Source organism: Triticum dicoccoides, chromosome 1A (assembly GCF_002162155.2).
Source record: "Triticum dicoccoides isolate Atlit2015 ecotype Zavitan chromosome 1A, WEW_v2.0, whole genome shotgun sequence".
NCBI classification, from domain to species: Eukaryota; Viridiplantae; Streptophyta; class Magnoliopsida; order Poales; family Poaceae; genus Triticum; species Triticum dicoccoides.
In genome coordinates, this window is record NC_041380.1 from 476,590,281 (window position 1) to 476,603,935 (window position 13,655).

The window sequence follows — 13,655 nt, forward strand, 5'->3', positions numbered from 1 at the left end:
TCGACCCGCGCATGTTCGACTTGCAACAACTTGACGCCCCGTTCTCTGAGCACGAATTTGGGAGGCCATCAAGTGCATGCCCATGGGGAGAGCGCCGGGACCGGACGGGTTCACCTCGGAGTTCCTTTGCGCGTCTTGGCCCACAATCAAGGCGGACTTCGTCGATGCGTTCAACAAGCTCTACAACCTCAACGGTCGTGGCTTCCAGCGGCTCAACGAGGCGCTTATCACCTTGCTGCCGAAGAAACCGGACGCCACCACGCTCGCGAATTTCCATCCCATAAGCCTGATCCACCTGTTCGCCAAGCTCTTCGCCAAAGTGCTCTCTCTTCGTCTTGCACCCAGGCTCGGCGACATGGTCTCCGCCAACCAAAGCGCGTTCAACGCGGGCAGATGCATTCATGATAATTTCCTGCTCGTCCAGCAAACGGCGCGCCAACTCCACAACCTCAAACAGCCGCGCGTCATGCTCAAGCTCGACATTGCCCGCGCGTTCGACTCGGTCTCCTGGGCCTTCCTGCTGGACACCCTCCGCCACCTTGGCTTCGGTCGGCGATGGCGCGAATGGGTTTGCATCCTCCTCGGCACGGCGAGCACGCGCATCCTCATCAACGGCACCCCAGGGCCGCCAATCCTCCACATGTGTGGTTTCCGGCAGGGGGACCCCCTCTCCCCCATGCTATTCGTCTTGGTGATCGACACCCTCAACAACCTACTCGGCCACGCCGTCGCCGGCGGCGTGCTTCAACGCCTTACCTCGCGCCACATGGCCTCAAGCATCTCGCTCTATGCCGACGACGTGGTCGTCTTCTGCCGGCCTGACAAGCAGGACCTCTCGGCCGTCCGTCGGCTGCTCACCCTCGTCGGCAATGCGTCTGGGATGTACACCAACTTCAACAAGTGTGCGGCCTCCCCGATTCGGTGCACGCCTGAGGAACGTCTCGCCATCGCATCCCACTTCGCATGCCCCATCAAAGAGTTCCCCACTACATACCTCGGCCTCCCGCTCTCCATCCGCAAGGTCAGCACCGCTGCGCTGCAACCAATCATCATCAAGCTCGAGCGTAGGCTCTCCCCCTGGTGGGCATCTATGATGTCGCTGGTGACCGCCTGGCGCTCTGTCGCCACGTGCTCGCGGCAATGCCGGTGCACACGCTGCTCGCCTTGGCCATCAACCCGACTGTCCTCAAGCAGATCAACCGCCTCCTCCGCTGCTTCCTTTGGCACGGACGCAAAGATGCTAGCAGTGGCCACTGCCTCATCAACTGGCGCCGCGTCTGCCGTCCCGTCGCCCTGGGCGGCCTTGGCCTGCCGGACTTCCACCTTGCGGGCGTCGCTCTGCGCACCCGATGGCTATGGCTACAGAAGACGGACCCATCGCGCCCATGGCAGCACCTACACATCTCCCACTCCTCCGAGGATCACGCTATCTTCCGGGCCTCCACTTGCTGGCACATTGGCGATGGGCGCAGCTGCAAGTTCTGGGAGGATCACTAGCTCGATGGCCAGTGCATCTCCGACATCGCGCCATTGGTCCAGCCAAGGTCTCCAAGCGGCGCCGCAAGTCTCTTTCCGTGCGTGATGGGTTGCACGAGCGCGCCTGGATCGCGGACATCCATGGGGCGCTGGGCATCGAGATGGCCACACAGTACATCACCCTCTGGCGTCGCCTGCGCCTTGTGACGCTCTCCGACGAGCCAGACAGGCTCTCCTGGCGCTGGACTAGCTCCGGCTCCTACTCCGCGAGTTCCTGCTACCAAGCCATGTTCTCTGGATCCATTCAAGACCCGCACTGGCGTCTCACCTGGCGTACCTGGGTTCCACTTCGCATCAAGCTATTCATGTGGCTTGCCCTGCTAGGCCGCTGCTGGACGGCTGATCGCCTCGCGCGCCACGGCCTGCCTCACGAGCCCCAATGCCTGCTCTGTGATCAAGAGCCCGAGACCATGCAACACTTGCTCGCAGGCTGCTCCTTCTCCCGCTAGGTTTGGCACGAGGTACTCTCCTGGTGTCGATCCACAGCCACGATCCCGAGCCGCGACGACGAGTTTGCCGATTGGCTCGCCGCTGCCATCGCCGACTCTCCGCGCTGTCTTCGACGCGGGCTCGCCTCCATCTCCATCCTCACTGCCTGGTGGCTCTGGAAGCACCGCAACGGCTGCACCTTCGACGGCGATCGACCCTCAGTTTGCCGCGCCGTCAACGAGATCAGAGATGAGGCAAGGCTATGGGCACGTGCGGGCGCCACGCACTTGGCGCAGATCATCTCGGAGACATAGAATTCGGCTAGCGATGGTGGCCGTCGCACCACCTCTGCTTGCGTCCTGGGCTATCCTACCATGCCATCCCTGTGTACATGTTGGCTAGCCTCTCCCCTTGTAATCCTTGAGAAACCTTGTATGATCTCTCTCTACCTATCAATGCAATGATACGCAAGCCTTTTGCGTATTCGCGAAAAAAAATAATGTATCTGTTGGTTTGGGGTGAATTACATATACATCTATCGGATTGTTTGGATTAAAGCAATGGATCTGTATAACCTACCCTCAATCTGTCCAATTCTTGCTTTCTGCTGATTTAGCGGCCATTAACCTTACTTCCTTTAATGTGTGTATGTATGGTATCATCTGCAATTCGCAACAACTAGAAGGGATTTTTGGATCCCAGGGCACGGATCACCACCAAACCTGGCAGGAGATACCGGAATAGAGCAACCCCTTTTACCTATGCAAGCCTGAAAGAACAGAATAAATAGTTGGATGTTGTTAATAAGGGAGCAGATTGTAACATTAGTTCATCATATTGGTTATAGATATTACCTGTTTTACAACGGATTCAGACAGCGTGGCATGGCAACTTCCAGTTGAAAATGTTGTGCAGTCGCCTGCAGGATTCCCATAACTCGCAAACTCAATTGCTGAGATGTGTTTTCCCCTTTGGCACCGTAAATGTACTTCCGGACCCTTTCCTTGCGTATGGAGAGCCGGCGACGAAAGCTCATTCACATTGCCACACACTGTTGTGATGGACACTGTGTTCAACGTTATCTCCAGCGGATTGCCTCCGATTTCCTCAACAAGAACAAGGAGGTTGTCTATAGGTTTCAGGAAGTGCTGTGGAATGTGATACCTTCATAGTTCAGAAATGCAATGTCAGTGAGATATTGCGTGTATGGTTGGTCACAGGGGAGATGAGAGTTTGAGAAAGGAGGCTGAGAGTTGGAGCTAGCTAGGCTTACAGGGATTGAGAGGGCTGTCCACTTGGGGCCTTAAAGGAGACCCAGTACCGTCCAATGCTCTCCCCGTTGACCCATACTTCTCCCTTGCCCATACTAGTGAGGTTCAGTGCCACCACATCGTTGCCCACTGGTGCGGCGAATGTTGTCTGGGTCACACAACAAATGGTGCAATGTATAGTATACTGTTGTAAAGAGTGGGCATTTAGCACAAGATGATGAGCTAGTTGGTTTTATCTACCTTGTACCAAGTAAGTGGATGATATGTCAAATTGTTGATCTCTGTCCATTCAACACTGCTTGCTTCTTCTTGCGTGTAGATTCTTTTCCCTTCTCCATATAAGCCAACCTGCGATTAGTCTGTCAGATCAAATTCGAGAGTTGTATATTCATCTCTATCTCATGTTCCAAATTAGCAATTAGTTGACTTGGAATTACCTGGTACCCCCATAGTTCGTTGTTGAGGAGATATAGTGGTTGTTGTCCTTGCTGTATGCTCACTTTGCGAATTCCAAAGCTTCTTCTTTCCATGTGAGCACCAGAGTCCTTCCAATTAAAAGAGTGCAATTATGATAAAATGGCTAGTTGATACACTTCTAGAACTATGTATGCTTGAAATTTGTTGTACTCAAGCTCCAGTATAACTACGCTTAACACATTTGCTCCTTTTACGCAACCAAGAGAATAAGCATATTTCTGGTACATTGGCAGTTCGGGACCATATTGTGATAAAAGGACCCATTTTTAGGAAATCGTGGTTCCCCTCTATTACTTTCTTTTATTTATAAAAAAAATTATATTACCGGGGCAGCTCATAGGAACTATACCGGTGATCCAACCATTACACTTAGCAATGATATTGTGTTCTGCCCCTCCTTTAGAGAAATATTCGTGTTGAGAATTATGTTGCCAGGTCCATCATGACTCCCATGCACACTCCCTGATAGACATGAGTGAAGTGCGATTAGCAATAACATAACTCATCAGTTGTAGATTGATTTAGAAGATAGCATAATCTGAACAGTGTATATGATGAATATTGTACATTTGTTGTTGCTTTCCACAAAATTATATATGAAGCTTGATAAAATCATAATTTATCTACTAGGATACTGACCTACGTATTCAGTGTTGACAAAGGCATGCAATACATGTGCTCGTGACTCAACATTAAGAAGCACAAGCTGGCCATCATCGCTTGGTCTATATTCGTAGCTGCATTTAAGAAATACAGTTAGCATGGTGATTTAAAATAATTAAATAAGTAAATACAAATGATGAACAAAAACACCTTTGAGGAAATTTTCTTACCTGACAATGTACCAGAGATAATCTGTCTCATCTTTAGTCATTGAGAGATGTTCAAAGAGTTGGTTTCCAGTGTATGCAGCCTTGCTTATATCTTCAGGAATTGGTTCTTTAAATGCCTTCCATCTATGAATATCGTTAGTAGACTCTACTGCTTTGGCTGTTCTTGACCCATACTGAGCAGTTACCTGTGATAGAAATTAATAGTGAAATATCATAACAAGAGGTTATGGCATTTGCCTGTGATGAAAACACCTGGGTCCTGAAGGAATATATGTCAATGGGTCACATACCTTGGCTGTTTCAAATACCACTGTCCTGCACTCTGATAGAATACTGATGGATTTGGGTGCCAGTTGGAAAGACATATTACGGAATACTACTGTTGGTGACTGATGCTTATCAAAGTTGACCAAGAAAGCCACACACTTCAATTCTGTTTCGAAGATATGTGCCTGGAGTACGTCATAAATCATGCTTATGTTGCTAGAATATATTGAATAAACTGATATTGTTTTGCGCTGTGTTATTTTACCTCTTGTTCTTGACCTAATGAAAAACTGGAGTACGTTCCAAACAGTAATGGTTCTGAAGATAGATTTACTGCAGCATGCAGTTCCTTGAGATGGCCCCATGTAGGTCGCCATATTAGACCTGGATACAGCAAAACTAAGTCTGTTAGTTACTGTTATATTTAAATCCTTCTACTATGCCTTTACTCTCGTTGAAGTATTTACCGTATTCATCTAGAGGAGCTCCATCATAGTAACTTGTTGTTACATATGAAGAGGCAAACCTACCAAAGTTTGTTCCTCCATGGTACTGTGTCATAACCAACAAGAGAGAATTTAGAATTGATTATGCTGGGAAACTTTTGAAGTGTTTTTACGAAGTCTGTACCATGTAGTAGCTCACAAAGCTTCCTTTCTTTCTTGCTATGAAAAGTGCAACTGCAAAGGCAATATCTTCTGTAGATCTCAACTTTGTATCATTACCATATATAGGGTAGCTGAACACATTAAGAATTGACCATCAGACTTTTCTTTCCATCAGAATGAGAAGGTCCAAAACCAAGTGAGCTGTGAGATTGCAACATACCGAGTTGTCCAATTCTCTGTCCACAATGCAGGCTTGCTAGGTGAGTTTGGTCCTACAAATGTTTCTCCACAGATGAGCCCGTTGCAGGTATTAATCTAGTCATGAACTTACTGTCAAACTGATAGGAATTATTGGCTAATGAGGTGCAATCAGGTGAAACAATGTAATAATGGAAACTAACAATTGGGTCTGGGGCATCGTTTTGCTTGCACATCATCCATGGAACACCTGTCTGGAGACCTACAGCCATTTCAGCTGCCCAACGGACATAACGTGGGCCACCTGAGCCAAATGCAGGCTCAACCATCTGGTACTCATTCTCAATCTGTGTTTCAACTTATTTAGTTACATAATGAAGAACTTAACACAACCACTAATTCAAGTTAATTTTCCTAACCTGGGAAATGATGATTGGGCCTCCTTGTGGGTAATACAGCCCTTCCTTTTTCATCATGTTTACTATCTGTGTGACAAATCGTTGCATATGTTGCTGCGTGGACAAAAACATATAATTTACCATGTTAAAGATAACCAGACTGAAATCATGTTAGTAGTGCTTCTGTAGGATTCTGCAAAACAAAAACTCTGAAATCACCAGTCACAGTTCAGAGTTTTTCATGTTACAGATTCTTAGAATGCCATCTGAAAGATTATTTACCTTGAAGGGTTCATTGTCTGTTCGGAAGGTGATGTTTGGAACATCATGTAGCCAAAATGGAAACCCTCTGCATGAACACAAGATACCCAGCATTTGTTCAGGTACTACTTCCTCCGTCCCATAATGTAAGATCTTTTTTAACACTAGTGTAGTGTCAAAAAACCTCCTACATTTTAGGACGGAGGGAGTACTTTTTATCCACTTAGGTATGTGCACTTGTATGAAACAGTTTAGTCGTAGAGTTGTATTCCGTACAACATTTCAAAAGGGAAGATGCTCATCTATGGTAGCAACTGCATGCATGCAATGCACATTTTTCTCTTCACAGAAAAAGGTATTAAGCATCTTTTTTGCAACTATGAGGCAACGATACTGAAACTTGGAGTAATAAAGGGGCAGTTAACATAGAAGTGATTAGGAGTGAGTCAGTTCTGCAAACAGCCATTGGATTCAGATTTATAAAATTGAATAAACATCTGCGGACAGTTCAGATGAAGGTATCCCAGCTTAACCCGTATCTCTATTAGTAGTAAAGATATAGATATAAAATATGTATCCATACCCGTATTTCCATTCTGCCTCTATAAAGGGTCCAATCCTGAGGCTTACATAGAGCCCTTGAGCTTGAATTTCTCTGATGAACTTCACGAGATCGTATCTTCCCTCAAAGTTATACTGGTGCGATGATATAAGTGAAACATATATCAGTAATAAACGACTCATTTACTAAATATGTTTCCCTTTGACAGACAATCTATGCATATTTTGAATTGAAAAGACACCTACCTGGCCCTGGACAGGCTCGTGAACATTCCAAAAGACATATGTTTGTATGACATCGAGGCCACCCTTCCTGGCGCTCGCTATGAGTTTTGGCCACATCTGTCAATTGAAATACGCACAAACTGATTTGGTGATGAATCAGAAGAAGTAGCTCATTAGAGAATTGCACCAAGCTAGGAAGCAGTATAGAAGTTCAGTTCAAACGTTGCCTAATATTTGACCCTTGTCTTATGTCTAGAAGAGGATCGACATTTTTTCTACTTGACAGTTACTTTGAAGAGTTGCCTCCCTCCCCTCTACTTGCGCAATTGTGCGGTCCATTTATTGCCTAGTACCCCTGGACTATGACGTATGCCTCAAATTTTTACCAGTGGCCTTTTAGCTGTGCAAGTTTGATATTGTTTTATCAAGGGGAATTATACTTGTATAAAGCGAGTAGTGTTTTGTTGAGGGTGTCAGAGGTAGATAAATGACAGCCGGGGTAGGTAAAACAAATATTGCAGTATGTCATAGTTGGATGGAATGTGGTAAGTACTTGGTAATTGTGGGTATCTCTATCTTGATTCTCTAGCTGCCAAAATATTGGTCCATTTTTAACCGAGAGTAGCTTCTTTCAGAAAAGTGCCATCGTCCTGAACTCCTGATGACGTGCGCGGGGCAGGAAGGCGGGCAAAGGTTTTTTTTTTTTGTGTGTGTGTGTGTGTGTGAGGGCCGACAATGGGCAAAGATCCTCGTGGTTTTTATGCTGGGCCATGTAAGCCGTATTGGGCCGAGAAAGGCAAGCCTACGAGAACAAGAGCCCATGAAATGAAGTCCTAACTCTGAACCAAGTTGGGCTTTAGGCCCGTCGTACTTAGGCTACTGACCTGCGTGCAACGGAGGCAAATCCACCAGGAGTTCAAATTCAATTCTAAAAAAAAAGGAGTTCAAATTCTTTTTTTTAACCCACCAGGGGTTCAAATTCTATAGGAGACAGATCCCAGGCGAGAGCTGATCCTCTCTGAACAAAACAAAAAAGAGATTTTCCCTAAAAAACTGAAAAGAGTTTCGCTATGCAATCCTCGTGACCTCCATATCGGTCAAATAAAAATTAGACAACCGAAGTACTGTAAAAAGAAACTAGACAATTGGACTCCCGTTATACCATTGAAAAACTACACCATGATCAAATCAGGAGGGTGAAAGCTTTTGCAAAATGTACCCAACGACCAAAGCCCTGCTGAACAATTACCTCAGGGGTGCTTCTAGTGTAGTGCATCTCCCCGGAGAACAAAACCCTCCTTGTGCCATTCAGCACCAAAGCCCTGCCATCATACCTGACCTCCTTTCCCTCCCCTCCCCGCCAACCTCCCACCACCGCGGTAGTACACACGCACACTATCAGCATGGCGACCACCATTGCGAGGGCCATGACTCGCGATGTTGTCGATCGCTAGCTGATAGTTGGCGAATTTTCCTAAGTTTCCTTGAGGGTTCTCCTCAACTTGGTTACGATATATATTTATGGAGGCGACATGTGCATGCTTGGCAAGTATTTGCGCAGGTGGCTGAAAAAGGAAACGTGTGCTGGCCATGGGCTGCAATGCACGCCCGGTAGTAAAGTTTGTCTTGTCTTTTTGCTTGTTTATTTGGAGTATAGTAAATCGGTAATGAAGCCTTAATTGCTCTAGAAATACCCATGCACGAGTAAAATCTCTTCAATAGATTTCTCTCGTACTGAGTTAATGCATGCTCATAATTCTACTCCAAAGAAATGGATGCATGATCTGTATAGTTTCTGCGAAAATCCCACACGATCAGGATTAATTGAGGTGAAATATAAATTGCTTTATTCGGTCCTCTCGAATCTGTTGTTTTGGGCATGAGAATGATCTTCGAAACGTGATCTTGACAATTAATTTCTGTCACATTGGCGCATTATTTTTAAATGAAATAAAATCATATACTGAGAAAATACTTTTCAAGACAAGATCTTGCATGATTTTCAAGAATCCAATCCAAGTATTATTTTTTAATAAAGATATGGTTTTTGGCGATTTTTCCAATAATAAAGATATTGATGGTCAAATTTTCAGAACGACAGCTTCTACAAGATTGGAGAGGAAGAAACCAAGCTGTGTGGAATCACTCCACTCTGTAGAAACCTGACGTATTTGAGCAGCGAAGAGACGTCGTCGTCTACAACTCTACATGCTCCAATGCATCAGCCAAAACAATGAAATAAAAAGGACCCAACAGCGTGTCTGTGCATGGCGCGCATCAGCAATCACAAAACAGCGTGTGCTTTCCTGCGCGTTCAGTTCATTTAGATGGGATTATTTTTTCGAAACGGCCTAGATGGAATTATGGAAACCGCATGCGGCATCAGTTACGTATATGCGACGGCGACGCAGCTCCTGGGTGCGTGTACCCCCGGAGCTGATGCATTGGAGCATGTAGGTGGCAAGCCATTCGTGTTGGAAATGAATAAGGTGGTGACCAAGGAGGGTGGAGCAGAGCAGAGCACCGCCGCACGAATTTACCACAACCGATATTCATTCATCAGTCTCCCACTTTGCGGTGGTCACCAATCAATGGCAGCCGCCGCCCGCCGGTAGCCGCTCTTCCTTGGCAGTTGCCGGAAGACGCTACGGAGTATACGCCGTCGTTTGGACAAGTGTTTTCACTGGTTACACCGTCCCATAGCCATAGGACATCATATGCCCGAGCATGGCATTAGTAGGCGTCGCATTGGCAGTTTAGCACAGGGGCAAACCAGAACCGGTGATTGATTCTACGCTAAGTGGATTGCTAAAACTCAATCAAGAAGGTAAACAAAAACGCGGAGCAGAAACGGCATCAGAATGCAGAAGGAAGTGGTTACCTCGGGCGTGCTTCTGGTGTAGTGCATCTCCCCGGAGAAGAGCATCCTCCTCGTGCCGTCCACGACCAGGGCCCTGCCGTCGTAGGTGACCTCTCCTCGCGCCGCATCGCCTCCTCCCTCCTCCACCCGCCGCCCGTCTCCTGCCGCAGCCGACGCGCACGCCGCTGTCAGCACGATGAGCGCAACGGCGACCACCGCGCCAACTGCGTACATAACTCTGGCCTCGCAGTCGCAGCTCGCTTAGCCAGGCAAAACGCCTAGGACCCGAGAGAGTGTACTATATAGTGCATGCGATGGCAAGGAAGACAAGCTATCTCCTGCCGTTGCCTTGCTGGGGCTCTCTTTGCCTGTTTCTTGGGGCAAAACGTCATGGATTCATGGGTTGCTTGCCACATTTTGATGAGGAGCAGTGGTAGTAGGGCACTAGACGCATGCGGGAGGGTTTGGTGAACTGAAAAAGGCGTGATCACTTTCCACGGTTTTAGCGTTTCACATGGTCCAGGATCCCTGCAGGTACCGACCTTCACCCCATTGATCAGTGCTTTCCAGAAAAACCGGTGCCGTATGTTACAGTTCACAGCCCATTATTTGTAACGTGCATCCGGTAGTACATCCGATAGACCAAAGTTTACCGTGAAAGTTTTTGCCAGCAAATGGGCAACCGACTTACCAGGACAGTAGGTCGCCACGCACGTTAATTCGACTTTCAGTTCGGACATGTGTCCACCTTGCCACAGCAAAGGAAAACCTTTTTACGGTGACCATCATTGATCAATGATGGTGGAGATGAGAGTTGTGCCGTGCCTTGCCCTTTCCGTTCAAGCAAGATCGACTTGGGGGTCCTCCAACGAGGCAGCGGCAGCGCAGAGAACGGTACGTGACAAGCTGCGTAATGTAGCTCGAAATGTGCACGCAAGGTGCTCATGCTTGTCATGGTTATCTTGCTTCTGTGATAGAAGTGGAACCGCAAGTTGGCAAGCCATTTAGTGGGTCGCACAAGCTAGCTGGAATATCTTAATTTTTTCATGAATACACAAAGCTTTGCGTATCATTTCATTGATAGAAAAAGTTAAGAGTGAGAACAAGAAGTGATACAAAACACATGCCACGAACGCAGAAGGTGTGAGCATGGTGCCAGTAGCAGAGGGACAAGTAATTCCCGGCCCAAAACAAAGAAAATAACATGGCAAAACTTGCCTCCTAGGGAAGCAGCCCGACCCAAAACAAACCATGACAACCAACTTCTCTAGATCCTGTTAGGATTTAATTAATCCTATTAATTCCTGCTTTTCCTAATTGAGGCGGTTGTCTCGTGTTTTTTCGGACGCACCCTTTCGGGGGCTATATATATATGTGTAATCCCATCATCAATGAGAACAATGATTCACTTTTACTTCTCTGTCTCCCTCTCTCTCGTTTCTTTTCAACACGTTATCAGCACGCTCTCGGCAGAGCGGCTACCGGCCTCATGGGGCGACACAGAACGGGGAAGACCGAGGCCGGCGACGTCTCGAAGAGCAGCAGCGACGCTCCCCGGCAGACGACGCGGCCCTCGTCTTGCATCTGGCGCAGATCGGCAGGCCTCGGCCAGTCCTCCACAGCGATGCCCTTGGTCCCGTGATCCCGTCGCTACCCCCGGCGAGGCCCTTCCCACGCGCGGGGCCCGCCTTACTCGGGGGCGGCCACGGCCATGACCAATCCCGGTGCGGCGCGCAGCCCCGCATCAACGGCAGTGCCTGCGACCGGCCCTCCACCTCGACTCCATGCCACGACGCCCCCCAGCAACTCCAGTGATTTTCAACTCGAACGAGGAAAATCCAAAGGGGAAGAAGAACTGAATCGGAGTCAAGCACCACGCAAACATCAGCGTCTTCGTCTAATAAACAAGCTGCTACTTTACTAATTTCGTTCCTGGCTACAAAATAATTGCTTTCCCATGAACAGGAAGCCATCAAGCAAGTCTTACCCGGGCGAGGCCCCATGCCTGGTGCTCGAGTCCACTGCCAACGGAAGCGGTCGGCGTCGCCTTGGCGCACGACGTCGGAGGCGGCTCCCTGCGGGGCAGCGCCCTCCGGCGCGCGGCACCCAGCCTGGTGATGCATCTCGTCCCTCCAACGCTAGGCACGACGACGCTCCCATCGGCGCGGCTCCAATCGACGGAACCTGCGCATGGCGGTGCCCGCGACCACGGCTTATGGCACACGCCGCTGCTCCCTCGATCTGTAGAGAGGCGCGGAGCAGTGGACCATGGCGCGGATGTAGGGCTTCAACTCCCCGACGAGCGGCGCCCTCCGGCGTGGCTGCTCGGGGCCACGGCCCCTCCCGTGAAGGAGATGGGACGGCCAGATAGCGATGCCCTCAGGCGCGCGCGACGTGGCCTGGCCCTCCAGCGCGGTACCCTCTGCGGCGTCGACAGAGCGGTTCCCTATATACTGGCGATGCGGCGCTGCTAGCGCATGGCACGGCGGCGCACAGTGCGAGCGTCTCCCGGCGGTAGCGGTTATCAGGGACTGCACGAGAAAAAAAAGAGAACCTTATCTCTTCGGCAGTTTTCACTTCAGACCTTGTGGTTTCCTATAATCACAAATGACTGCCTACAATTCTCTCACGCATGATAGCCTATTTTTCTGTTTGAGTTTTAACATTTCAGAAAATATATGGTTATTGTATGTGGCATGTTCAATGTGTTTGCTTTTTAGCAATTCCTATAACATGTTCCATTAGTACAATGACATTGTTTTGCGATTGAGATTAAGTTTTCTCGCACAACATTTGCGATTGAGAAATTTTCTTTTTCTCGCAAAAAAAATCTCATTGCGGTCGAGATCAGTTTTCTCTCGAAAAATATTAATTCACTCTGCTGAATTATCTTGCAATTTGATATAAGATCTCATTTAATTTGATATCTATACAATTCAAGTTTTTCACTTGAGGATCAAGTTTGCAACATCATTATTATTCATTACATTTAGTATTTTTCTGTTGAGTACCAAGATGTATTCCAGATCTTAAGTTGATGTAATACATTTCCACGTTTATCACGTGTTGAGATTAATTACGTCCATTTGCAATAGAGATTTTTAAAGAGCCAATATGGTATATAGAAAATGTTTCTTCGTTGAGTACGAGGTATTCCGGAATACTTATATGATATATATATTTCCATGTTCGCCACATGTCGAGATTAATACGTCTATTTGCAATTGAGATTTCAATTTCTTGCAAATATGGATGCAAAATTCAAAGTGATTACTTCAAATTGATGTATTGGGATCACAAGGTAGTGTGTAGATCTACTGCTTTGCAGATTATCACCACTACTCTTTAAGCCAATATTTTGTCATTTGACATTATGATTGCTTTACAAAGTGCTCTCCCATATATTTTTACTAAGTCGTGACATAAGGCATTATGAGTGAGTATCTACTGATTTCATCAGATTATACTCTCTAATGCTGCGAGATCTACTCCAGTTTGGAGATTATCTTCAAGGTGTCATAATTAGCAATTTGAGATTCACACTAATGGTTTCAAGCCAACTTCTTGAAACTATATCAATTTTGCAAATTTCATTACAACATTAACCATGATGGTCTTTAATTTACTTGTTGTAAATTAATTATCTCTGGTAACCGATGACTAGAGATTTTGAGGCATTCGCCCTCAATGGCCACCACTGCCCTATCTGGGCCATGGACATCATGATCGCT

The 13,655-nt window shown here is 47.3% G+C and overlaps 1 protein-coding gene across 2 annotated transcripts; it reads right to left on the reverse strand.

Moving 5' to 3' along the window:
• Nucleotides 1-2,426: 2,426 nt before the first annotated feature.
• LOC119280433 (beta-galactosidase 7-like) lies at nucleotides 2,427-12,685 on the reverse strand. Of its 2 annotated transcripts, none has more exons than XM_037561284.1 (19): nucleotides 9,946-12,685; nucleotides 7,086-7,181; nucleotides 6,862-6,974; nucleotides 6,300-6,366; nucleotides 6,039-6,131; nucleotides 5,823-5,966; nucleotides 5,642-5,736; nucleotides 5,444-5,552; nucleotides 5,281-5,365; nucleotides 5,079-5,197; nucleotides 4,837-4,998; nucleotides 4,547-4,731; nucleotides 4,353-4,450; nucleotides 4,063-4,175; nucleotides 3,674-3,781; nucleotides 3,477-3,584; nucleotides 3,239-3,384; nucleotides 2,820-3,129; nucleotides 2,427-2,734 (listed from the first exon to the last, which is right to left on the reverse strand). In XM_037561284.1, the coding sequence occupies exons 1-19, from the start codon at nucleotides 10,156-10,158 to the stop codon at nucleotides 2,624-2,626; spliced, it is 2,475 nt and encodes an 824-aa protein (XP_037417181.1). In that variant the 5' UTR covers nucleotides 10,159-12,685; the 3' UTR covers nucleotides 2,427-2,623. The 2 variants fall into 2 exon arrangements, with proteins under 2 accessions (XP_037417181.1, XP_037417186.1); XM_037561289.1 differs by having other exon boundaries at nucleotides 11,912-12,683.
• Between the last annotated feature and the right edge of the window lie 970 nt (nucleotides 12,686-13,655).

Excerpts from the sequence above, each read along its gene's own strand:
- LOC119280433 (XM_037561284.1), bottom strand. The coding sequence starts at position 10,158 with ATGTACGCAGTTGGCGCGGTGGTCGCCGTTGCGCTCATCGTGCTGACA. Across the intron at positions 5,967-6,038 it reads GCCCAATCATCATTTCCCAG|ATTGAGAATGAGTACCAGAT; the intron begins GTTAGGAAAATT and ends GTTGAAACACAG. Across the intron at positions 3,130-3,238 it reads GGACAGCCCTCTCAATCCCT|GTATCACATTCCACAGCACT; the intron begins GTAAGCCTAGCT and ends TGAACTATGAAG.